General features: G+C 41.4%; 1 protein-coding gene across 8 annotated transcripts in view; it reads left to right on the forward strand.

The window, feature by feature from the left end:
- The window catches only part of Ttc3 (tetratricopeptide repeat domain 3), a 101445-nt gene that overhangs the window by 65757 nt on the left and 9290 nt on the right, over nucleotides 1-26398 (forward strand). For 7 of the 8 annotated variants that reach the window (XM_029470721.2, XM_029470716.2, XM_029470720.2 and 4 more), the window contains 11 exons: nucleotides 458-528; nucleotides 4137-4301; nucleotides 7259-8279; nucleotides 10103-10168; nucleotides 14107-14256; nucleotides 17712-17851; nucleotides 19659-19727; nucleotides 21116-21212; nucleotides 23375-23475; nucleotides 23899-23989; nucleotides 24504-24605. In XM_029470721.2, coding sequence (XP_029326581.1) covers nucleotides 458-528; nucleotides 4137-4301; nucleotides 7259-8279; nucleotides 10103-10168; nucleotides 14107-14256; nucleotides 17712-17851; nucleotides 19659-19727; nucleotides 21116-21212; nucleotides 23375-23475; nucleotides 23899-23989; nucleotides 24504-24605 — 2073 coding nt within the window. The remainder of the gene's footprint in view (nucleotides 1-457; nucleotides 529-4136; nucleotides 4302-7258; nucleotides 8280-10102; nucleotides 10169-14106; nucleotides 14257-17711; nucleotides 17852-19658; nucleotides 19728-21115; nucleotides 21213-23374; nucleotides 23476-23898; nucleotides 23990-24503; nucleotides 24606-26398) is intronic. The other variant, XM_029470713.2, reaches the window with a different exon arrangement.

Below are 26398 nucleotides of genomic sequence, written 5' to 3' on the forward strand. Positions count from 1 at the left end.
TTTCTGGCTATTAAAATTTTTAATACTGTATTCTTTTTATAAGAAACAGAGTATGCTTTTCAGTGTTGACATTTGGTATTTTTCTGTTCATTTAAATTCTCATTAAATCCAGTGGTGGGTTTTTTCTTCCATGGCATTTTAGAGTAGAATACTGTAATTTTTAAGGTAGACTATTTTTGTCATTTATGCTAGAATTTCATCATTTTTAGGGTAAAATGTCATTCCTATTTTGTTTTCTTTTCTTTTTTTTTTTTTTTAAGATTTATTTATTTATTATATGTAAGTACACTGTAGCTGTCTTCAGACACTCCAGAAGAGGGCGCCAGATCTCGTTACGGATGGTTGTTAGCCACCATGTGGTTGCTGGGATTTGAACTCTGGACCTTTGGAAGAGCAGTTGGGTGCTCTTATCCACTGAGCCATCTCACCAGCCCTATTTTGTTTTCTTTTAACCCAGCCAATGTTAGTGGGATCTGGAGCTGCATCAGTAGCACCGAGCAGTGAGGCTGTCACTCCAGAAGACCATAGGTAAGTATAGCTCAGCACTGCCTCAGTGTAACGCAAGCGTTTGTACTAAAACTCAGCCAGTTTACATAGTCTTGTTTACTCCCTTCTCTTCCCTTCCTGGACCAATGACCATAGTCCCCCATGAGTCAGTGCTATGACTGTAGGAATTATAAACTTAAGAATTCAGTTCAGCCATGTTAAAGTCACAGGAATAGGGGAAGGAGAGACTAGAGTAAAATCATAAGACAGACAAAGCTAAAATATGCGACATGGAGGTGTGAAAGTGTCACAGTGACCCATTATTTTACATAATTAGTGGGGCTCAGTTTATAAAATGCTTCCTGTATGAAGAAGCATGAAGACATTCTTTTAAGTGGTGGGGAATTCTTCTAATCTGAACTAATAAGAACCTGTTTTGGTTTGGTTGGGCTGTCCAAGACAAGATGCTGAAATGAAGCGCTTAAAAGCTGTAGGAATCTGAGCTGGAGGGATGACTCAGGCTAAGAATGCTTGTTTTTGCAGAGGACTTGGATTTGATTCCCAGAAACCAACCATATGGTGGCTCACAGCCATCCATACTCCAGTTGTTACGGATCTGAAGCCCTCTTCTCATTTCTGAGAGCGCTAGGCACACACATGCTGCCATACGTATGCCAGCAAAACATTAATGAACATAAATAAAACTTTAAAAATTAGTTAATTAAAAAACAAGAAACTAGAAATTTATCAAAAATAATATACCCCAAATTAAAATAGCTGAAAAGTAATGGAGTATTCCTTACAGTTCTGGAGCCTGTGGTCTTGTGTTAAAGAGGCCACGTGCTTCCTGGTATATTCATGGATGACACCATCTTACTGTGTTCTCACATGTTGGAAGAGTGAAGTAGCCCCATACATACTTCTCTAAAATTAACACAAGCATAGATTCTATTCTCAAGCGCATACCCTCATGACCTGACTACCTCCAAGGACCCTCTTTCTAAATCCGTCAGATTGGTGATTAAGTTTCAACATAGGAACTTAGTGCTGGCAGCTGTCACACAAAAACATTTATATCATAACATAGCCCTTACTGAAACTGATATGTGTCAGTTTCTATTCTCAGACTTAGACATAGAACTCCTTTATTCATCTATTCATCTCCGGAGGACAGGTGATGCTTCTGTGTCCGTATGTCCACATAAGGACACTGAGACACAGTGTGGTGGAGTGACCTGCCCACGATCAAAGCTGGCAAATAACAGGCCCAGCATTTGAACCATACATTTTTGTTTTGAAGCCCACACTCAAACTGTTTTGTCCTTTTAGAGTGTTAAAATCTAAATCAGAATCTAAATAGACTAGTTCCTGAAAAGAAAAAAGAAAACATACTGAAGGAAGAAGAAAGCACATTCTGGCAAGAATGGAAACAGTATAGAAACGGAATGTTAGAACCAGACCAGGCAGATGGCCAGGATGATGCTGGAGATGTGTCCGCGTCTTCATGTAGTGCTGCTGCACTCTGCTTTCCTGAACCTGACCTTGCACAGCTTTATTAAAGATGCTTTCAGCAGCAGTCATTGTGTTCCAGGAAGGACATTATATAACTTTCAGACTCCCTTCTGGAATGGCTTGCCAAAATCCAAAAGCCATTGTAGTGTTACATGAATAAGCTAGACATGGTAGTATTAGCTCTCAGGAGGCTGAGGAAGAAGATGAAGCTAGATTACACAACATAATGAAGTAAGTTCTAAGCCATCCTGAGCTACACAGTTAGACGCACACATACAAAACAGTGCTCATTAGGTGCTCTAAATGAGAAAAACTAGTAGGATTTCTCATGACTCAGGCCTGAAGATAAATGAAAACGGAATTATAAATCTGAAAATCTAGTCTTAAAGTGAACCACTGCTGTTTTGATGATGACCATCTTTTGTTTGCTTGTTTGTTTGTTTGTTCTATATTTGACTGGAACTCCATGTAGAACAGACTGGAGGATGACTATCTTGATGTCTCTGCAAGAGACACATTGCCTGACATTCAGGCAAAGTAGTTTTGTGGGGCTAGGTCCCAACAGACTCAGGTTTTAAGGGAGTTTAAGTGTTTATGCAGATGGTTGAAAGGGAAAAGGCCAAGGAAGCTGCACTAAGGTGGCTACACTTGTCAGTAACCTGTTCTCTCAGAACTGTCACGGAAAGGTGGTTTTCCTCCACACCCATCCAGTGTTGGAGACATCTTGTTAGTGACATGTGTTCTTTGCCCATTAAACAGTAGAATTAATTGTATTACTAGTATGGCTTTAAGACCTGTTAAAGCTGGCCAGAAGTGGTGGCAGGTACCTTTAGTCCCAGTTCTTGGGAGGCAAATATAGTTTAGAGTTTAAAGATAGCCTGGTCCACAAAGTAAGTTCCAAGACAGCCAGAGCTATGCAGAGAAACAACTTGAATAACATATCTATATAACACATATTTAAAACCCTTGTTAGAGTCACGTGTGAGCTTATTTCTAAACAGTTCAAGAGACTGAGGCAGGACTGCCGAAAATTTGAGGTCAGTCTGGACTACAGAATAAAATCCTGTCCCAAGAGCAAGAAGATTTTGATGAAAAATGCTTTAGTCTGTAATGACATACACTGTAAGCAAAGCTGTCCACATGTCTTGGCCTCCAGCACCATGGATGCTCTGCAAGGCCTTTTCTGCATCTCTGCTGGTTGCTGGTTCCTTTTCCCTCAGGGCCTATCTTCTTCAAAGGGGCCTTTATAGGCTCAGGTTCTAGGCCCTGGAGGAGCTGGTAAGGAAAACCTGGCACAGTTCTCTGTGTCTGGTCCTTCCCTTGACTCTGTGCCCTTGAGCATCCTTTACAGCCTGTCTTGAGCCCAGAGGTGGTCAGTGCGGGATGTAGGCCCTGAATTCTCAGTACTGTTTGGTCTGCATTGGCTCTGGTATCTCCTGTTCTTCATGCGGCTCTTAGGCATGTTTTAAAGAAATGTTTTTATTAATAGCCTTATGTTAGGCTGGAGAGATGGCTCATCAGTTAAGAGCATTGCCTGCTCTTCCAGAGGTCCTGAGTTCAATTCCCAGTAATCACATGGTGGCTCACAACCATCTATAATGAGATCTGATGCCCTCTTCTGGTATATCTGAAGACAGCTACTATGTACTCATATACATAAAATAAATCTTTTTTTTTTTTTTTAATGTGTCCTACAGTGTTTCTTGACTATAACCGTAGGGTTAAGTTTTATGTAATCTATTTATTGTGCCAGTGTTTTGCCAGCCTGTGTGTCTGGGTACTACCGGTGCCTGTAGCAATCAGAAGAGGCTATCAGATCCCCTGGACCTGGAGTTATGGATGGTTGTAAACCACCATGTAGGTGCTGGGGACCGAATTTCTGTCCTCTGCAACATCAACAAGTACTCTTAACCACTGAACCTACTCTCCAGCCTGTAAATTTTAGCTTTTCTAAATTAAATTCTCTGGTAATAAATTTTTATAGTACGAAACTGAAATTATTAATTTTATTTTGATTATTTAATTTTATTTTAATTACATGTTTTTCTATAGTTTGATATCCCTGTCTCCAGTCTCTTCATGTGCAATATTAGATATTCCTTCCCAAAAGTTTAGGTACATATTTGTTTTTAACGCAGCAGGCGCAATTCAGATTCTGCAGGACCATTTGCAGTGCCTGACCACCTTCGGCAAGATGTGGAAGAATTTGAAGCTCTTTATGACCAGCACAGCAGCGAGTATGTTGTCCGAAATAAGAAGCTCTGGGATATTAACCCCAAACAGAAATGTTCGACTCTGTATGAGTAAGTAGCTTAGCGTCCGCCCCTCTAGCTCACTTGTGAGCCTGCCTGCCAAGCAGACATCGAAGGTGTTTGATTTGTGTCCCCTGTATTTATTAAAATGCTTACCATTTCACACACAACATCTGGGGAAAATGTTCAGAACTTTTGCCATGTATTTCACAAAGTTTATTGAGGGTTTTTAATTACTAAATTTGGAGTACAGACCATAACTGGTTTGTCGGTTTGAGCTGCTGATACTGATACTTTGAACCAGGCTTTCAGCTATGGTTTGTGGGTTTTGAGAAAGCGTTTCACTGCATAACTGAGCAGGCATTGATCTTGCAACACTCTTTACTTAGGGTCTAAGAAACTAGGATTTCAAGTGAGGGTTCCTCTATATAGTCAGCCATAGTCTTGTTGTAGTCATGAATTCCAAGTACTTGAATGACAAAGAAAACTGCCACTATTCTATGTTGCCCTTGTATTGATGGGTTGTCTGCCATCTCACAATGGCAGTGACAGGTTATGTAGCTTAGGGAAGTGTTGCCTTTTTTATTAAGAAAAGAACCCCTGTATGCTGTGACAACTTCGGCTCTGATTGTGATAATTCAGCTAGAATGATAGAAAATCCGGAGCGCTGTACCACTGCTTTTGTGTTGGTCATGAAAAAAAAGAATGTGCTTTTCTTCAGTAACTTTAGATATAAGGTACCTTAGGATTTAAAATATGAATGTTGTGATGATTTGTATATGTTTGGCCCAGGGAGTGACACTGTTGGAAGGTGTGGTCTTGTGGGCATGGCGTTTGATACCCTAGTCCTAGTTTCCTGGAAGTCGGTCTTCTGTTAGCATCCTTCAGATGAAGATGTAGATCTCTCAGTTCCTCCTGCCCCATGCCTGCCTGGATACTGCCATGTTCCCACCTTGATGATAATGGACTGAACCTCTGAACCTGTATTAGATTAGATGTTGTCCTTATAAGAGTTGCCTTGGTCATGGTGTCTGTTCACAGCAGTAAAACCTTAAGACAAATATGAACTTTAATAGTCAAATATGAGTGACGCGAATAAGTAATCTGGTGAATAGCTCAGTAAGCTTACAAATACCTGGCTATTTCGAGCTTCACATTAAATATGTTATAGTACTGTACTTGATTCTCTAAGGAAAGAAATCACAGAATAAAACCTAGTGGAAATTAATGAAAAAGCTATCTTCTGAAAACCCCCTTCATTTACACACTGTATAATCTTTTCTTTATTTTACCTCACTCTGTCATTCCTGAGAGACAAGTCAGTCTAAGGTCTCACTTATGATTCTTTCTTCTTGAATTGAAATATTGATCAGTTTTCTTAAGAGAACTCTTGAGTGGCAATTTAGAAATAGCTACAAAGTTAGACCGATTCTTCTTAAAATATTCTGTAATTTGCTTCAGGCTTCCTTAAACCAAAACTTAAGAGGACCACTTTCAGCAGTTCTTAAAGAATTTCTACTACAGCCGGGAAAAAAATTAATTGAATTTATAAGGAAAATTAGGCTGATCTATTTTTACCTTTAGGTAGAACTTATATCTTCTTATACATACAGAAGTTTTAAGAAGACACATCACAAAATGTAGGTCTCTTGTGTTTCAGAAGGAGACACATAACAGCTTGAGAAGGCAGTCTCTTGTTGGTCAGTGTGTGGTTAAAAACAAAGACTGAAGTCCCTATGTCAGAGAAATACTGAGATAATTACTACAAATTCACTTTTTCTAAACTTGAAATTTTCACCTAAATAGAGAAAACTGACCTAATTTAACTGTTCTCTTCAGTTTCTAACATTTTATGGTTTTGTTTAGCCAAATTATTCCTAATATAATTTTTCCTAATACAAGTTACCAATTACTCAAGACTTACTAGTCATATAAAACTAGTAGATTTCTGCTATGTTGTAGATTGCAACATAGAAAAGCTGAGGTGATCATTCTAGGATTGCAGTCTGAAAAACGAACCATGGGCATATACAAAATGGGTTTCCAAGTAGTACTCCTGGGGTGGAGCCATCCTGGGATGATAGGTGTAGGCTTTGAAGGCCCCTGCCTGTCCTCTCCTTAGTGCTGGCATCAGCTGCAGTGGCATCCTGAAATCCATCTGCAAACACTGCTGATTAAGAAATGTTGCACAGGTGGGGAGCAGATGTTGATAGCTCTGGTGTAATTAGCTTTATCAGTATTACTTTTTATACTGCCATATGTAGTGTGCTCAGCTCTTAGCCTCTAGCTAAATACAGGAATATTTGTCTTGTTTTCAATCTAAGACTTTGAAGGGGTCATAATGGGAGATCAGAAAACTTTCAAAGTCCACCAAAAATGGATAGATAGCCTGTGCTCCATTGTTCTTAGCTTCTTTTATATCTCCTAAATGGTCATAGTAACCAATCCTAGACTATAAAACACTAAGGTATAAAGAAATCCTGTCTCCTCACTTTGGATACAGTTTACACACTTCCTACGAGTACTTTTCAGGGCCCAAGAACATGAAGTGTGTTTTGTGTCACATTTCAAATAGTAGATTAACGTTCTCCCATAGTGGAGGATGGTACTGTGTCTTTTTGCTAAGCGCTCTTGAGTTAAATGGTGTCCTCTTTCTGCTCTGAAATGTGGACTGCTGCTTAACAGGACAGGAAATGTAGAGGATCTCTTTAACGACATTTTTTTTTTAAAAAAAAAAAACATTACACACAATGTTAAACATAGAGCTGGGAATGCAGCTCAGTTGGTAAAAAGTCAGCCTGGTGTGCGCGAGGGCCTAGGCCCCGCCTTGAGCTCTCAGTGCAACTGAAGTTCTGATTGTTGTAGCATTGATTTCAGTCAGCCCTGTGTTTCCTCTGGATTGTATTGATGGGAGGGTTTGATATCAGAAGTAAAATACTTGCCTTGGGAGGAAAAATCCAAAACAAGTACTTTCTTGTTGTAACCCAATGTAAATTTATTTTTCCAAGTTACTTCTCTCAGTTGTTGGAAGAGCACGGCCCCTTGGATATGAGTGACAGGATGTTCTCTGAGGAATATGAGTTCTTCCCTGAAGAAACTCGACAGATACTGGAGAAGGCAGGAGGGCTGAAGTCGTTCCTCCTGGGCTGTCCTCGATTTGTTGTGATCGACAACTGCATTGCATTGAAAAAAGTTGCCTCAAGACTCAAGAAAAAAAGAAAGAAGAAAAACATGAAAGCTAAAGTTGAAGACATTTCAAAAACAGGAGAATATTTACGAGTTAAACTACCACTAAATCCAACTGCTAGGGAATTTCAACCAGATGTAAAGTCTGAAGCAGTTTCTGAGGATGTGAGGTCCACACCAGGACCTGCTGACTCCTCAACACTAGCTGCGGAGGATCTGAAGGCCCAGCTGGACTCTGATAGCTCTTCTGGGTCAGCTTCGGAGGATAGCAGACTGGAAGTGGCCTCTCCTGACTCTCCTACACCACTCTGTGAGGATGCTTCTCCTTCCCCCACACCAGCTCCTGAAGAAGCCAAACCAACATACTGGGCTCAGTCACACTTGGTCACAGGATTCTGCACATACCTTCCTTTTCAAGGATTTGGCATCACCCAGCGACCAGCGTACATTAACATGGTACCTAGCCTGTCCCAGTTCACTAGCATTTATACACCTTTGGCCAACATTTCTTCTGAGTATCCAATGCAAAGATCCATGCCAGTGGTGCCATCTTTTGTAGCCAGCAACAGAGCAGATGAAAATGCCGCTGCATACTTTGAGAGTCCTAATCTGAATACTGAGCACGACGCTGGTGACCACATTGCCTCTGAAACACAGATCCTGGAGGATACTTTGGGAGTGTGCGTCAGGTCCCAGGGCAGCGCAGCTGATGCTGATCCAGCGCTGAGTGAGCCTGAGGGAAACAGCGAACACAGCGGGAGCTCTGACAGCCTGTGGGAAGCTTCTCTAGAAAATGTCAGTGGAACAACAGATGCTCCACCTGCTCCATCGGTTGCCGTACAGGTAGGTCTTAAAGAGAACACGATATTATTTTTGCTAAAAGAAGTAGTTGGCTTCATAGTGGTTGTAAATACTTTTCCACCTGTAAATACAAACGCCTCTGAAAGCATCACAAGTGTTTGTGTTGTCAGGAGGACATTTGGATGAGGTGATGCATAGTCTGTGTCCCCTTCCACAGTCTATACTGGTAAGAAATACGGAATCAGAGTCAGCACCTGGAGCCAAGGCATCACTGATATATTTCATAAACAAAAGAGTATAGGAGTGTTGTGGCTACTTTATAGGGAGGTACACATACTCCCAACCACGGTGGCTTCATCCCATTGACTGATGCAGCATTCACAGCCCCTGGTCTGAGCTGATTGCCCCATATAACACTGGACACACTGCCCACTCCCCAGAAAAATAAAAAGAGTCTGTGAGAGTGGAGCTCAGTGGGAGAACACTTGCTTAGCATGTACAAAGCTCTGGATTCCAGGCAAGTCACTGAATAAGTAATGGGGACAGAGGTAAAGGGGAAGAGTTGGGGCTATGCATGCATGTACACCCAGGGGAAGAGCTTGGGCCATGCATGCATGTACATCCAGGGGAAGAGTCTGGGCCATGCATGCATGTACATCCAGGGGAAGAGTCTGGGCTATGCATGCATGTACATCCAGGGGAAGAGTCTGGGCTATGCATGCATGTACATCCAGGGGAAGAGCTGGGGCCATGCATGCATGTACATCCAGGGGAAGAGCTTGGGCTATGCATGCATGTATATCCAGGGGAAGAGTCTGGGCTATGCATGCATGTACATCCAGGGGAAGAGCTGGGGCCATGCATGCATGTACATCCAGGGGAAGAGCTGGGGCCATGCATGCATGTACATCCAGGGGAAGAGCTGGGGCCATGCATGCATGTACATCCAGGGGAAGAGTCTGGGCTGTGCATGCATGTACATCCAGGGGAAGAGCTGGGGCCATGCATGCATGTACATCCAGGGGAAGAGCTGGGGCCATGCATGCATGTTCATCCAGGGGAAGAGTCTGGGCTATGCATGCATGTACATCCAGGGGAAGAGCTGGGGCCATGCATGCATGTACATCCAGGGGAAGAGTCTGGGGCCATGCATGCATGTACATCCAGGGGAAGAGTCTGGGCTATGCATGCATGTACATCCAGGGGAAGAGCTGGGGCCATGCATGCATGTACATCCAGGGGAAGAGCTGGGGCCATGCATGCATGTACATCCAGGGGAAGAGTCTGGGCTATGCATGCATGTACATCCAGGGGAAGAGCTTGGGCCATGCATGCATGTGCATCCAGGGGAAGAGTCTGGGCTATGCATGCATGTACATCCAGGGGAAGAGTCTGGGCTATGCATGCATGTACATCCAGGTTCCGTGGAACCACGGGAGAAGTGAGAGTTGTAAGATAGAGAACCAGATGGGGAGAAATGAGTGGTTTATGTAAGTATTTTCCTAATAAGCATGCAAATATATCAAGGTTCTCTGTAGTTGTCCTTTTGGTATGAATTCATGAAAGTCCTTATTCACTTTTACTTCCCTTACGTTTTCTGCTTTCTAGCAAACTTTGAGAAAAAAAAAAGTTACGACTAGTATGAAATGTAAAAAATGTTAAAATGTGAAAAAGAAAAAATGTTAAGCACTAATATTAATTTTGGTTATATTCTAAATAGTATTTTCTGAATAACATTTTTATATAAAAAGTAATTAAATAAAAAGTCCTTAGAAAAATTGTGGGCATGTTTTAAACTATTACACAGTGGGCCTCTTAGTGTGATTGTGGTTGATTGAGTTTTAAGCTGTTGTTTTACTCCATAGGTGTCTAGGAGCATGGTACATCAGGAAGTCAACACTGAGCCGTATGAGCCGTTTGAAACACAACAGGTGAGTCAAAGAGCACTACATTGTTTGTATACATCAGTTTTGTTGCCATATATTTGAATTGGACCAAACTAGTCTCAAAATGGAATAAGCTTTAGACTATAGACTACAACAAAAACTTTTTTGTTGAAATTTGAGAAGGGGGCAAAGTTAATTCAAAGGATACTGGCTTTGTGCTAACTTACGCGGTGATCATATATTAATTTATAGATAAGGTTATTTATATGAATGACATCAGAAGATTAAAAAAAAAGAAGATAAAAAGACCTGAGCCACTTTAAGAAAGGTTCAGTTACGAAGTTTGTTAATATACTACAAAGGTTATTTAACCAGCTCTGTAGTTTCAAAATGGTACTAGATAAACTTCATGTACCCTTTTCCTCAAAAATGCTCATAAAATAGGAGTGCCTGTGTCTCAGTATGTTCTCTGACAGTAAAAGTCTTATCTTGTTTAAAGATAAAGCATTACCACTAGTATTTATTATTGTTCTGGAACTATTAACTAATAAAATTTAGGAACAAGAAAGAAAAGGAGAAGGTATAAGTATCATTATTTACAGAAATTAAGGCCAGAATAATTGAAAAGTAATTGTATAGAAGATATATATTTTCCATATACTAAGATGAACTATTAAGAGATAATATTCCATTCTTAGTGGCAAAAATTGATAGCAAGATGCTAAACTGCTATTGAGAGCCTTAGTGAAGAGATGACATGCCTGTATACTTGGATAGTATGATAATGAAAAGATTAATTTTTTCCCCTAGTTTTGTTTCTTACTTCAGGACATCCTTACTACACTTGTGAATCTAAACAGAGTTTAGTAGTTCTCTATTGTAATACAACAAATTACCTCAAAATCTATTGACTTAAAATAGAAAAAAAATTTTTTTTTGCTCTGTCAACCAATTCCTCTTGGTCAGAAACCCAGGAGCAGGTTAGGAATTCTGGTTTGGGGAGAATAAATATTCTTATCACAGGAAGATTTTACAAATCCATAAGAAAAAAAAGAATTGATGTGAATATACAGTATACAATAAAAGAAGTGTTGGTGGTTTTAGATATTAACAAATGAGTTCCACATGCATGGTAGCATGCACATGTAGCTTTCTGGGGAATGCAGTATGGAGTTACCTGTGCTCAAATAGGTATGTGAAGACCAGTAAACAGATACTTAAATATTTACTTTGTTTATACTTGAAACAACCCAAAAGTAGATACAATTTCAGCACCCAGCACCTGTGGCTGAGATGTGGCCATGTGTTGTAATGCTGTGCTGTTGTTTAACACTGAAGCAGCTGTAGTAGACACAATTATGTGGCCCATGCTGTCTGAACAAGACCTTCATAGTTACCAAAACTTATATTAAAGAGCCATTAAGTTGTTTTCAGTACACCTTGCTAGAGATTATAAAAACGAAATTGAAAATCATCTACATTTGTTTCATCTCTGCTAAGTTTTTGTTTGTTTTCTTGAGACAAGGTCTTACAATAAACACTTGGCTGGCCTGGAACTCAGTATGTAGACCAGGCAGGCCTCAGATTCATAGAGATCCACTTGCCTCTGCCTCCTTAATGCTAGGATGCCCAGCCTCTGGTAATATTTGAAGATACAACCTTACTTTCACATTTACATATAGTTATACTATATCTTTTAAAAGATGGCAGTCTTGTTTTAATGCATCTGAAATTTGCACTCTTCTGTTTGTACCTGTTAGAGAACTATAACATGTTTGTATTTCTTTACAATAGTAGGTGAAAAATTCTTTGATCTCTGAATTGTTGAACACCTAGACTGTCTGCTACAGTGCTGTAGTGTGCAGTTCTCTGTTTAACACTACATACACTGAGTAGATGGGCTCTTACTCAGGATCTTACTCTGTACTTAGCTCTAAATCAGGTAGACTCTGTTGTTTAGTAAGTCATTGTTCAAAACTTTACTCAGCCTTGGAAATAGTCACAAATGCTGTTTTGAAAGCAGTTCTTAGTTTCATGGTATTGAGACCAGTCAAGGTAGTTGGTAGCTTTTCAACTATTGAGATTTGTATTTGAATCTTAGGACTACAGTTTTCTCCCAGGACTTTGAGAAGTTGCTTCACACCTCTCACCCTTGGTTTTCTGACCTATAAAAGGCAAAAATTACATATTTCTTATAAAAATGTGATGAAGTTTAAATATAATAACATGAAGGTGCCATTTAATGTCTCGACTATCTCTGTTGGTGACTTGGGATGTGGAAGTTGTCTATAATACCTTATGTGCTGTGATGCTTTTGCCAAATTGAGAATGAAAACAGAGGTAACTGAAGTGTTTACCATCGAGCCTTGCTTGTAGGTAGTACATAGTAGGTTTGACAGTTTCATTTAGACATGGGCTACATCTGGAGTGCTAAAGCCCCAGTCTGGACAGACATAAGCTGAGCCTCCTGCCAGAGCACTCTGCAGTTGCTGTGCTGTGGCCATTCGCAGTGCTTTGATAAGGTGTGCATCATTTCAGTTACTTGATTCCCTGCCCTTTTAGTTGCAAAGTGCTTAGGTGCTAGGGGGAGGGGGCGGGGCAAAGAGGTTGTTTAAGATGGCCCAGGTTTGTGCCTGTGGGGTTGCTTTCTGCAGCGTGACTGCCACAGAAGTGCGTTCTCTGAACCTGGAGGTTTCCTGTACCCCACAGTACTTTCTTCAGACATCCATGTGATTCCACAGTTCTAGCAGAAAGACAGCTTTTGAAAAAAGCCTTCCATAAAGTGACATTTATTGTTTGTCAACACTTCATAGTATAATATCACATCTTCTTTTTCTGATTGTTTTGATTTGAAGATAATCCATAGTAGATAACAGAAAGCAGTTCATTAGGTCATAATTTAATTTGTTTTTTTTTAATTACCAACAACTTGGTTGACATTTGGTAATGTCAACACTAATCTGTTCAACTTGTCTTTAAAATGTATGTATAATCAACCTTTAAAACCGAACAATAGTCCCTAATGTTAATTATAGAAATTAACATTCTAATTAAACTTTGATCTGTCATTATGCTCCTAAGAAACAAACTCTCAGAACTAATTAATGTATAGATTGGGAAGTTAATCACAAGCTGGCTCTGGGGTCGTGTGAGGGAGAGCTAGTCCTGCTCCTCAGTGCTGCAGCAGTCAGGAGAGCAGAGCCTTCCTCTCACCTGGGCGGGCAGCCCAGTGGAGCTGGCTCTGCCCCTTGCTGGCTGCAGCATTGGGTGAGCTAACCAGAGCAGTGCTGGAGAGCTTGACCTGGTGGTGTGGGTGTGGGAGAGCTGGCAGGTTGACCAGCTCATCAGCTACCACCCAGGCCCAGATCCAGAGCTTCCAGTTGGCTCACCTAAACATCTTCCCCTGTATGAAATGCTGGAGTAGATGAAGCAGCCAGTCCTGCAGATCCAAAGATGCAGGATCTGCATGACATAGGGCAGCAACAGGGTAACTGAGAGGAGTCCTGGCGATAGTGTAAAGGAAATCAGAGGCCTTGAAGCAGACCAGTGACTCATTGTAATGAACATTTGCAAGTAAAGCAGTTTGGACAAGAGGGTGCACTGTGACACACTGTGATACCCTGCAGTTTCCAGGGTAATCCTTCCAAGAGATCTTTTTTTTTTCTTCTATGGGAGAATGTTGCAATGGTAGAGGGTGGGTACAAAGGGACAGGAAGATGAGTGGGAGGGGGGTGCATGAGGTGAAAGTCACAAACCAATAAAAAGCTAAAGGAAAGTTTTATTACAAATTTCAGTAGTAAAATAATAGTGCTAGAAAAAAAAAACTGGCTCTGCTGAACAGTACTTTGTAGAGGTTTTAATTTCTGGATTATTACATTTCCCATATAAGTTTTCCTTTTCCTGTTACTCTCCTTTGAGACGGTTTGAAATAGGTCATAGATTCTCAGGAGTTGTTAATTGATGCTTTTGTGGCTTACTCCTAGGGGGACCTTTCCCAGAAGGAAAAGGAGTGCCACCTACTCAGAGAGCAGCTGAAGGTGGCGTGTGAGAACTGCGAGCAGATAGAACTCAGGAGCTCACAAGAGATCAAGGACCTGGAGGAAAAGCTGCAGCGGCACACAGAGGAAAACAAGGTAAACCTCCCTGAGACTCGGTGATGGCTGCGGTGAGTGGCAGTGTTTGTCAGCCTCAGTCAGCTGAGCTGCACCAGTGGCCACACAAGAACTCCTTCTCAGGAGCCTCTCTCACTTTTCTCTGCAGCATACCCAAGTGGCAGTGCTCTTGTAGTGATGTAGAACTTTACCAACTGTTTTGAGAAAAGGACTATAAATCTGGGATTTAATTTATCTTTAATTGCCTTGTCTGGTTGACTGAAACTCCGCTGTGTTTAATCCCAAGTTAAATTCCTGTCTGCGTTGTGAGGCACTATCAGAGGAGAGGTCACAAATGTGAGCCTGCAGCCACCCTTGTTCTACTCCAGTGGTTCTGTCTAGAACTCTTCTGACAGAGCAGTTAGGTTACTTAATATCACTGAACTTAGTTTGCTTATCTGGGTAAAACTCTGTGGTAAAGAGTGAGGGTTAATAAGTAATTGACTCTGTTACTATCCCTCATCTTCATGAGGAAATGTCAGAATAACTCATGGAGCCTGTGCTGTATTCAAGTCTCTGGAGTATCTGGTTTGAATTCTATTAGTTGAGACTGACCATCAGTTATATATAGTGAAGTGGTACCAGTTGGCAAAAAAAAAGAAAAAAGAAAAAAAAAAAGTGGCTTTAGTGGTAAGGAGATTACAGGCATGAGAAAATGATGTTCCTTTTCATAAAGGGAATGGAGAGACCCATTTAAGAAGGAAAAAAATGGTTTGAGAAGTCAGAATTAACATCTGGAATAGTACATTAAGTAGTAGGAAATTAGCTTAATTAGGAAACTCGTCTATTGGAATTGGAGTATACCTGGAAGAAAGGAGATAGAGTAAGTGTGGCAGCACTCCCAGGACCTGTTCACAGAGATCGGCCTAGGGATACCAGTAAAAAGAAAAAATTAAAGCCTACTTAGCATATGATACATGGAATGCAAACTTGAATAAACTACTTGAGCGATATAATAAAATAAAGTAATGATACAAATGTGGTATTGCCTCAGGAAGATTTGAACAGTAATCCATGTGGCCTCTTGTTTGAGTGGCAGGCAGATTCAGGCACATAGTACTTCACATAGGCATTTGGTGAGTGAAGTTTGTGATAGCGACTTCTCCAGCTTCACACACTGGTGGTCAGACTTGGTACTTTATTCACACAGCTCATCAAGCCTGTGTTTGTACAGATGTTCTCTACCTTGGGGATAGAGCGTACCCAAGAGGAAGACTGACAGAGCAGCAGCTCTGACTGCTGTTCTCTGTCTAGCTCCCCAACCCTGGAGGTTTCAGACTTCTGAGAGAGGGTCTTACTGCGTAACCTAGGTTGGGCTCAATGGCCAATCTCATGGCCTTTTATCTCAGACGTGTTGGGAGCATAGGCAGGCAGCCCATACCAGGTTCTTCTAGTGCCTTTTCTTTTTTGTGTGGTTTGCATCTGATGTCAAGATTGTACTCAAGAACATGGTGAGTCCAGTTACGCCATCCCTCAAACAACAGGTTTGTTCAGTTCTAGACTTAGTTCGTGAACTGTGTACCCTCTTAAATTTTGAATCTGAGTTTCTTCGGTTGTGTCTACAAGAGTAGGTGGGAATGAATATGATCATTTCCTTTTATGAAGCAGCACGTGAACTCAGGTCAGAGTTTAACTGTGAGCATTGCGCTAATGCACATGATTTTAACTCTTTATGCTTTCATAACTGATTTCCTATAGGCAGTTTTGCCAAGCAGGTTCTCATCCTGTTGCATAACCATCTCACTTTCAAAAAACCAGATCACAGGTGAGATCATTGGCCCAGAGTGCAAACAGAGGTGGCCTGGCTTCCACTGGCATAGCAAGCAGATTTACATTGATCTTGGAGGTAAAAATGACCATGTAGATACAGGAGCTTGTAAGGATGGTAGGCATGGGGTCATCTAAGTCACAGAAGGGAAGGGATGTGTTTGGAATCAGCAAGATTCTATTAGAAAGGAAAATGTGGACAAGACCAGCCTAAGGGGACATCAGAACTTCACAGTTCCACTCCTGCCACTTTTTTTTTTTTTTTTTTTTTTTGGTTTTTCGAGGCAGGGTTTCTCTGTGTAGCCTTGGCTGTCCTGGAACTCACTTTGTAGACCAGGCTGGCCTCGAACTCAGAAATCCGCCTGCCTCTGCCTCCCGAGTGCTGGGATTAAAGGCGTGCGCCACCACGCCCGGCCTTCCTGCCACTTTTTAAGAGAGCCCATGTATCACATCCATTCAGGTTTGTCTTAGTCAGGGTTTCTATGCCTGCACAAACATCATGACCAAGAAGCCAGTTGGGGAGGAAAGGGTTTATTCAGCTTACACTTCCATGCTGCTGTTCATCACCAAAGAAGTCAGGACTGGAACTCAAGCAGGTCAGGAAGCAGGAGCTGATACAGAAGCCATGGAGGGATGTTCTTTACTGGCTTGCTTCCCCTGGCTTGCTCAGCCTGCTCTCTCAGCCCAGAGATGGTCCCACCTACAAGGGGCCTTTCCCCCTTGATCACTAATTGAGAAATTGCCTTATAGTTGGATCTCATGGAGGCATCTCCTCAACTGAAGCTCCTTTCTCTGTGATAACTCCAGCTGTGTCAAGTTGACATAAAACTAGCCAGTACAAGGCTGTTCTCCTCTGAAGTGGGACTCAGGCTTGCAGGAAGTCTAGTTAGCAGGGCCATCGTCAAAAACATAGAAACCCTGGTTTCTAAGGCATAAGAGAAAAGGGGAGAAATGGCCTCTTGGGTCTGTATCATTTTTGACTTTAATGCCATTACTTCCTATTACATTTGAGTAGTTAAATGTAGGGTGCACCATCCTTTTGAAGGAGAAAGCCCGTGTTTTTGTAACTGAATCTTTGTTCTCAGTGTGTTCTGAACCAGCAGGATCAGGACCTCAAGAATTAAGAAATTAGTCTTTGTTTAGCAAATAGGAGTACAGAGTTTTATTGAGCATGTATTGGTAGTTGTGGAATTTGAAACTGGACACTGTTTAACATTTCCATGTTCACATATCTCAAAACTAGCAGTTACATACGGAGCTGAGGTCTGGGAGTGGTGCTGACCCTCGCCCTCCAGGAAGGGAACCAGCATTGCCTCCGGTGTGTCTCTGCCACACTGCCTGAAATCCAGGCAGGCGGTCAATCCAGATGCCTTTAATGGCCAGCCACGGGCATCTCATTTGCATTTCTAGAAACAAAGCCTACTGGACTTGCCAGCTAAAACATATGCAGGTTACTTGTAGGTAGGGAACCGTGTAGGCTGAAGCGTGTGGGTACACAGAGTTCTTCAGAGTACCTTCCTGCAGGGAGTGCACCTGGTCGCATGTGGCTGTGCTGTGAGGATGCCGCTCCCTGGACTTGAGCTGCTGCATATGCTGAGACACTGTCAGGTTCTTTTCCTCTCTAGAAAGTATTGCCATGATTATTCATATATTTTCTAAAATGCTTTTAGATCTCAAAGACAGAATTGGACTGGTTCCTCCAAGATTTGGACAGAGAGATTAAAAAGTGGCAACAAGAGAAAAAAGAAATCCAAGAAAGATTAAAAGCCCTGAAGAAAAAAATTAAAAAGGTTATCAATACCAGTGAAATGTAAGTAACAGTTAAAGGACGGCTGGCATTGTTTTAATATCCTGACGCTTCTGATTCTTGTCATTTCTTCTTTGTATTTCATTTCATAAGTATAGACCTTTATAGGGGCTGGAGAGATGACTCAGTGTTAAGAGCATTGGATGCTCCTCCTGAGGGCCCAAGTTCAATTCCCAGCAGCCATGTGGCAGCTCACAACTGTCTGTAATCCAGCTTCAAGCAGTTTGACACCTTCACACTGCAGACAAAACACCAGTGCGCATAAAATAAGAATAAATAAATCATTTTAAAAAGACCTTTGTAGTACTACTTTCACAGTGGTTTTATATCATTTAAAAAACATTAATTGAAAAGTTCTCTCACCTAGAAATTTGTCTGAGCTGGCATGTTTTCAGGTAAATTGCATAAAAGTGAGAGTAGCCTAAAACCAAGTCTTTAAAGGCCCAGCTGCTGTTTGGAGGAGCATTACTGTGAACGTTAGCTTTTCTTTCTTACTGACCACAGAGGGGTAGGTCTACATGTAAAATCCTGTCAAACATGAAAGCTCAGGGGTAATGATTTTATTCTTACTTTTTAACCATAAATCTTCAGATTATTAGCATTTGGTCCTGTGATATGCAGGGTTTGTTAATAACTGCAGGTCTTGGGCATAATTGTCACAGAGGCTTTATCTGAGACAGTCTCAGAGTATTGTCCATTGCCTAGATTAGAGTGACCTGTGTCCCATGTCTAGTCTTGGTTAGTGACTGCCTTCCCACCCTGTTCTGAGCGGTACCATCCCTAAGTGCACGGGCCTGAACTGTGAAGGAATCTATAGTTCAGTGTGAGCCAGCGATGTGGTGAGCTGGAGAGTGAGGCAGCAAGCAGCTTTCCGTGTGTCTGTCTGCTCATGCTTGAGGCCGTGCCTTGACTTCCCTCTGTGATGGCCTCCTACTTAGAAGTGGGAGCTGACACAAACCCTTTGCCCTAAGTTTGGTTCAGTTATGATGTATATCTCAGTGTTATAGTCACTGTTGTATTGCTCTGAAGAGACCTTGACCACAGCAACTCTTACAAAAGAAAGTGTTTAATTGGGGTGTGCTTTCTATGTCAGAGGCACGGTCCATTGTTAGCATGGTGGGGAGCACAGGGAGGTAGGTGCTTAGAGCAGTAGCTGAGAGCTGCATCCTGATCCATGGGAGGAAAAGGAGACATCTGGGCCTGGCATGAGTTTTAGAAACCTTAAAGCCTACCTCCAGTGACACAGTTCCTCCAGAAAGGCCACACCTACTCAAGGCCATGTCTTTTAACCCTTTGTGATTCTTTGAAATAGTTCCACTTCCTGGTGACCATACAATCAAATGAGTCTATGGGGGCCTCAAACCTCCATAACAGCAACAGAAAACAATTTAGAACAAGCCCTGACTCTGTGACCCATTCCTAAACTCCTGCTGTTCAGCACAGTTCTATACGATCCCTCAGTTTAGTTTCTGCTACTGTAGCAAGACACCAAGCTCAGGAACTTACCAGCTGTTGTGTTTGCTGATGATCTAGCCATCTGGACTGGGAGCCTGGCTGAACCATGCGTCTGTTCTCGCCAGTAGCCCTATATGTAACTGTCCTCCTGAAGGTTGACAGTATGTGATGGCAGCACCAGAATTATGTCATTTGATTGCATAAAAGTAGTTTCATGGAAACAATAAGTAAAACTTGCTCTAAAGGGGTGATCTAAGTTCACAGGGTGCTTCTGTGAGCATGGGTACAGTTTACTGTGTGAGTTTGTAGTAAAAAAACCTGAGAGGTAATGAAGCGTTTGTGACTGCTTTTACAGGTCTGCCCAGAAAACTGATGGAATGGATAAGGAATGTGAACCACGTCCGCTCCAGTCCCCGGGATTCAGGCAACTAAGCTCTGCTTACTCTTAGTTACTCGCTCTCACTAGACTTCCAAGTACACTGTTGTTTATCTGTTTCTCTTAGATACTTCTCAGGACTCGAATATGTATATATTTCAGGACTCTACTTTTATTTCCCATTGTCAGTATAAAAATGCCTAGACTTAGCTACTTTGATTGACTCTTTTTTTTGTTTATTTGTTTTGTTTTAAGTAGGGTCTCAACTGTGTAGTCCTGGCTGTCCTAGAACTCCCTTTGTAGACCAGGCTGGCTTTCAAGTTCTGGGATTATTAGCATATGCCTCCATGCCTGGCTCTCCCCCCACCCCCTTTAAATAACTTGAAACTAAAAATGTACTTGAAACACGCTTCTGAGGTGGCTGTGACTTAGTGGCAACAGTGTTTTCCTGGCATGCAGGAGCATGGCCTGGTCCCATCCCCATCAGTAGAAAGCACCTTTTGTGCCACCTGAAACTCTATTCTCAACATGGAGTTACAGTGTGTTGCTCTGTTATTGCAACTTTGTTGCATAGTTTTCCTGTATAATCCTTACTAATTAATACTGTGTTATTCTGTACAGTACTAGGTCTAGGGAATCAGCAGTTGTATTTTGCTTTGCTCCTTTAATGTAGTCTGCATACTCGGTTCCCATCGTCTCTGTGCCTCTCTTAGTGTGATAGTATATGGCCGTGATGGAGCCGGAAGTCACAGTAAGCAGACATCCCAGACTTACACCCTGCAGGGTTTTCTTTTGTGCAGATCATAGACTTTAGTGTCTATGAGTGTAGGTCACGACACTCGAGAGGGACTATGGGAGAGTTTACGAGTTGAAGAGTAAATGTATTTGAAATAAAAACAAAAGCAGAGTGATGGTAGGAAGGAAGGGTAGGCCGTCTGAAGAAAGTCAGAGCACCTCATTCTAATTGCCATAGTGAAACTCAGGACTCTATGCTAGCTTTAGATCATGTGGCCATGAACATCGTTGGACAGGTCGCCTTTTCCTTTTCTTACAAATGCTTCATAGTGGAATTTCTTGCATAAAAGACAGCGTTTGAGAACAGTTACAGTCCTGAGGAATCACACTCAGCTAACCTCTGGTCTTCAGACACACACTCACACAACATACACACAGTCACACAAAGCCAACAAAGTCACACAAATACACTGGTGAGGTGCCCCTGTGTGCGCCTCTGTACTTACTCCAGAGACGTTCCTTTGATTCCTTATATCCTTTTGATCACTTGTAAAGTGTAGCGAGCACAGTGTGTCTGAATTGAGGCAGGAAGTTAGTCTAGAAAGTGTGATGTGATTTCAAAGCTGACCTGGCATGTGACATCCTTGTGATCTCAATGGCTGGATTTGGTTTCAAGGGTTTTTTTTCCTTATTCTTCACAGCAGTGCACTCACAGATGAGAAGACAAAAGTTGAAGAGTCTGTCAGGAGAGGGAAAGAGCTCTATGAAGAGAGTCACCAGAGAGCTGTGGCTGCAGAGGTGAGTCCAGGGCGCGAGGGAGCAGCAGGCAGAGGGCAGAGAGGGCCTTTGCTCTACTAATATTGATGTTAGAATAATGCTATTTCAGAAGCTAGGACGGTAAGAAGTAGGCTGACATCCATAATCTCATTTCTAAATAAAATAATGGTTATTTTTCTTTGCCTGAATTTTTTTAGTTTTTTAGTTTTAGGTTTTTTTTTTTAATTTATTTATTTTATGTATATGAGTACACTGTAAGCTGTACAGATAGTTGTGAGCCTTAATGTGGTAGTTGGGAATTGAATTTAGGACCTCTGCTCACTCCAGTCAACCCCGCTTGCTCTGGTCAGCCCCGCTCACTCAGTCCCTGCTGACTCCAGGCCAAAGATTTATTATTATAAATAAGTACACTGTAGCTGTCTTCAGATGCACCAGAAGAGGTCGTCAAATCTCATTACGGATGGTTGTAAGCCACCATGTGGTTGCTGGGATTTGAACTCAGGACCTTCAGAAGAGCAGTCAGTGCTCTTAGCCGCTGAACCATCTCTCCACCCCGATTTTTAGTTTTTATTCCTTCTTTTCAGTACTAGGACTTCATGCTTGCCAGGCAAGCATACCACTGAGTTACATCCCTAAACCCAAAATTTTATACTTGTTTCAGAATTGTACCCATAAATAAATATACACACATGTACATACATGCGTGCATACATGCATATATATACATATGTGTATATGTGTATATATACATATATATAATTTTATAGCATTTTTATTTAACATAATAATTTAGTTATATCTTATACTTTTCATGGACTGCCTTATATTTAATCAAGTGACATACCATGAGATATATCAGTATTTACTAATCCTTCAGAAACAAATGTAAAGAACCTTCTGGGCTGAGAGATGCCTCTCTGTTGGCAAAGTGCTTGTACTTGCTGAACAACTATGAGGACCTGAGGTCCATCCCTAGAATTCGTACTTTTTAATAACCTGGCATTAGGGAGGCAGAGATAGACAGATCCCTGAGGCTCACCCACAAGCCAGCTTGCCCTACTTAGCAAGTTGAAGGCTAGTGAGAGACCTTATCTTAACCAAACAAAAAAGGTAGATGTCACCTCAGAAATGGCACCAGGGATTGTCCTCTTGACCTCTATTTGTGTGCACATGTGTATGTATATACATATCCATTACCTACTTAATAAAATATATTCCTGACTGGGGTAGTGACTTGTAATTCTCACCAAGAAGCAGAGATAGGGAAATGACAAGTCTAAGAACGTCCTATTCCTAAATATAAAATAAAAAGCTATGTATGTGTAAATTTAGGTGTCTGTTTGAGTATTCCTCCATCCTAGAGAAATATACATCAATATTGGTATACTATTTTAAAAACTGAAGCAAAGAAAGTGGTTTTGCATAACGCCTAGCTTTTATTTTATTTCTAAAATGTAATTTCTGACACTTATTTTAGAACCAAGTTCTGTTTGTTATTAAGTGCATCTATGGTTTTTCTGGGAAACTGAGGAAAGAATTAATTTGGACAGTCTGGAAATAGCAGACTTCCCAGTTACCCATCAACCATGCAGTGTTTCTAAGAGTTGCTGGGTAAGGAGCCAGCGTATAACACTGTGCTAAGCTCACAACAGCATACCCACCTCCAATTTTCTCACCCTATTCAGCTCACGTTTTATGCTGCATAGCAGCAGGTTTGGTGGTGGGCCCTGTCCAGGTTAATGACCTGGATTAAAATGAGGTATTCTGCGTCTCCTGCACTGTTACATAACAGCCAGTTACTTTGTAGGGAAAGCTGAATGCATGCCCTAGACGTTAGTGCTGCAGATCCCTCTGGGGAAGCGTTGGCCTCTGGGTCCTGACAAGCTGGCCCTGAGCTTGTGTGCAGCTTAAGCAGAAAGTCATGGTGTCCTGTCATTAATGTACATGCTTTGGGTGTCGTTTTCAAATTCTCCTTCCTTTTCACCTGGTGAAATTACAATGTAATCATTTTCTGAGGAGCTTGTCATCATCGTACTTCATTTAAAGAGAAACTGGAAAGCACTTTGCAATGCTTACATGTCAGTTTTTTAAGTACACGTCTTTTTTTTACATGTCAATTTTTTTTGCACACATCTTCATTTGTAGAATATTTACAAAATATTTATCCTCTAATGTATGGACAGGTGTCTGTTCTTGAAAACTGGAAAGATCGAGAAGTATGCAAACTGCAGGGCGTGGCATCACAATCAGAAGCCTATCTTAAAAGCCTCAAGCTGATGAGCAGGTACCCGGCCCCTCACTGTTATTCCCATTAAAGCTAGAGAAACTTGAATGAAAAAAGTTATTTATACTGTCCCTCCCCACCGCCTTCCAGAGCCATGCCCCATCCCGAACCAAACAATCTTATGTTTGCCCCTACCCCCAGCACACACAAAAATGAAAATAAACAAACGGGGAAGAATCTAGTATGACAAAAAATAGCAAAACAAAGCCAAAAATGCCCAAAAGTAAAACCATAGAATTCATTTTGTGTTGGCCATTCCCAATGAGACTCCAGTGGAGAAGATTGATTCTCTCTTGGTCCAAAATTTACAGTTTCAAAAAATACTTTTTATTATGTGTTTGTTTCTGTTTACCTTTAAATGCTTTTACTTTTTCCTGTCTGTAAAGTGGATACGATGAAGTTTCCTATTTTAAAATTTTCCAGTGATTCTGCAACGTATCCTGATGTGGAGTATGATATACTTTCATGGGAGTCATTTCTTTCTACTGTAAGAGAAGAGATCGAGAACAAAAAGGTAAGTCAGAAAATGTCATAATTGTACTGAGATCATGATGGTTTTAATTCTCAGGAGACTACTGTCAATATTTAAAACACCTTTATTTAATGTTGTCAATTGTTTTTATTGAACTATTAGGAATTTTTCATGAAATCTGTGATTTTTAAATTATCTTAGAGCATTTGCTTAGCATGCACAAGGCCCAGGGTTCACTTCTGAGCACTAAGAAAAGAAAAGCAGGAATTGCCGAATCTTCCCAGTGTTTGGAAGATAGTGAGAAACAGTTGTCTTGCTCCAGTGACCCTGGGGCCTGGGAGGTCCGCCCTGCCTGCCTTTGCTGCCTCAACCCACTAGAAGCCTGTGGGTTAAAAGCCTGTGGGTTTGTTTGTTTGTTTTTGGAAAGATTATTTTAAAGTTTTGTCATACTCTTAGTCATGTCAGTTATCTGATAAGAAAAAAAATATTAACTGCAAATAGTGGTTTTCTTTTGGAATTTTTTTTAGAAACTTCACATTTTCCCTTCTCCCCACAGTCTCAGTTTGAAGACCATATTAAGGCCATTAAGAATGGCTCTCGACTCAGTGACCTTTCCAGTGTGCAGCTTTCTGAGGTTTCATTTCCTGGTTGTTCCACGGTGAGTAAGTCAGTGTAAAGAAATGCATAGCCGCAGCGTCTTCCTAAAGTGTCCAGCGTAGTTTGATTTTACTGTTTTCTGAAAATAGGAAAGGGTTAGTCTTAATGTTTCCATGTTGGTGTTATGTGTAGCTTTCAAGCTTTCAACATTTTAATGTAAATGGATCAGTGTTTCTATATACAGGCATGAGAACAGAACTAAGATACGCTGTGATCTGTTTCTGTCACTTTCATGTAACATGTGTCTTTTTTTTCTTGATGCAAGTGTGTGTGAGAGAAAGAGGGAGACAGACAGACAGACCACTACATGTAGTCTAGGATATAAAAAAAACAGTCTGAGTAACAGATATGTGAAGTTTAATTTCACCATCTGAAATTAAACTTCTTGATACTTGGTGGTATAAGTCTTAAGTCTGTTTCCTCAGCAGATACAAAGCAAACAGTGCTACATGTAAGACATGCAGGACTTTATTGGACTTTATATAATTTTGTAAATTTCAAAATTTTCAAAATTATAATTTCAAATTTTTTTCATGTTCAAAATTCTGAGATTTCTCAGAGTACCAGGAACTTGTGTAAAAAAGTATCCTTGGATCCTGTATTTTGCGCCTCATATCTCCGTCATTTGTTCACTGGGTATCTGATAGTGACGAAGATTAAATGTGTGCTCAGAGCTCTCAGTGCTACAGGCTTGGACCTCAAGACCACAGTCACAAAGAAAGCATGCTGGTGTTTTTCCCAGCCACTGGTGGAGATGCTCCAGTAACATAGATCCTCTTCTAGGGTAGGAAAGGGAGCTGAAAATAAAAGATACGCATAGTCTGTGCTTTGGGAAGGGACCTGAGGAACACTGCAGGTCCAGGAAGGACCCAGGTGTGGTCATGAGGCAGGCTGTGGTTTATGTTTCTAGTCAGAAGTTGTGATTAGATCAGTGCTTAGCAAAGATGAAATTGAGGGAGGAGTGGATGAGAGGACAAGGCTTCTCCTTGGCCTACAACCCTCACCCTCTGTAGTGTGTAGAGGAGAGGAGACTGTAGTTGAGATCAGTACAGAGGAAGGAAGACCTGTGCTGCTCACGAGACTAGAGCAGTGTGGCTATATGAAAAAATCTGGGTCAAGGGTGGGGTGAGAGACTGCTGCTGAGCCTGGATGGGGTTTTGTTTTGTTTTGTTTGTTTTGTTTTATTGTATATAGCATTCTGCCTGTATGTATGCTTGTAGACCAGAAGAGGGCATCAGATCTCATTACAGATGGTTGGGAGCCACCATGTGGTTGCTAGGAATTAAACTCAGAACCTCTGTAAGAATAGCCAGTGGTATTAATGTCTGAGCCATCTCTCCAGCCCTCTGAACCTGGTTTTGAGCACATAGAATTTGGTTTCCCCAGATCACCCAAATGGATGTGCAGATAAGAAGTCTAGTCTAGAAAGTAAGAGGTGGCCTAGTGAGACAGGAGTCTAGGGTTGAGATCTGGCCCTCCTGCAGTACACAGAAGGTAGGAACTACAGAGAGCTGCAGGACGGGGCCTGGAGAGAGAGTGAAGCCTGCAGATGTGACCCTCCCTGCTGGTTCTCTCTCTGTCTTAGATGGTGGAGACAGCTTTGTCGAGTGCTAGGGCAGGTCATTCTGATCAGTCAGCAGGAGCTCAGCTGCAGGGCAGAGGTGTGGTTGGGCAAAGTAGAGGCCAGCTGTCAAGTTCCTAATCTTACAGAGAAAAATGATAGTTGTTTATAAGTCACACATCTGTAGGTGTTCTAATGAGAATTTATGATGCTGATTCTTTAAAAATCAATTC

Source organism: Mus caroli, unplaced genomic scaffold (genome assembly GCF_978045245.1).
Source record: "Mus caroli unplaced genomic scaffold, Mus_caroli_1 scaffold_17, whole genome shotgun sequence".
Lineage (NCBI taxonomy): Eukaryota > Metazoa > Chordata > Mammalia > Rodentia > Muridae > Mus > Mus caroli.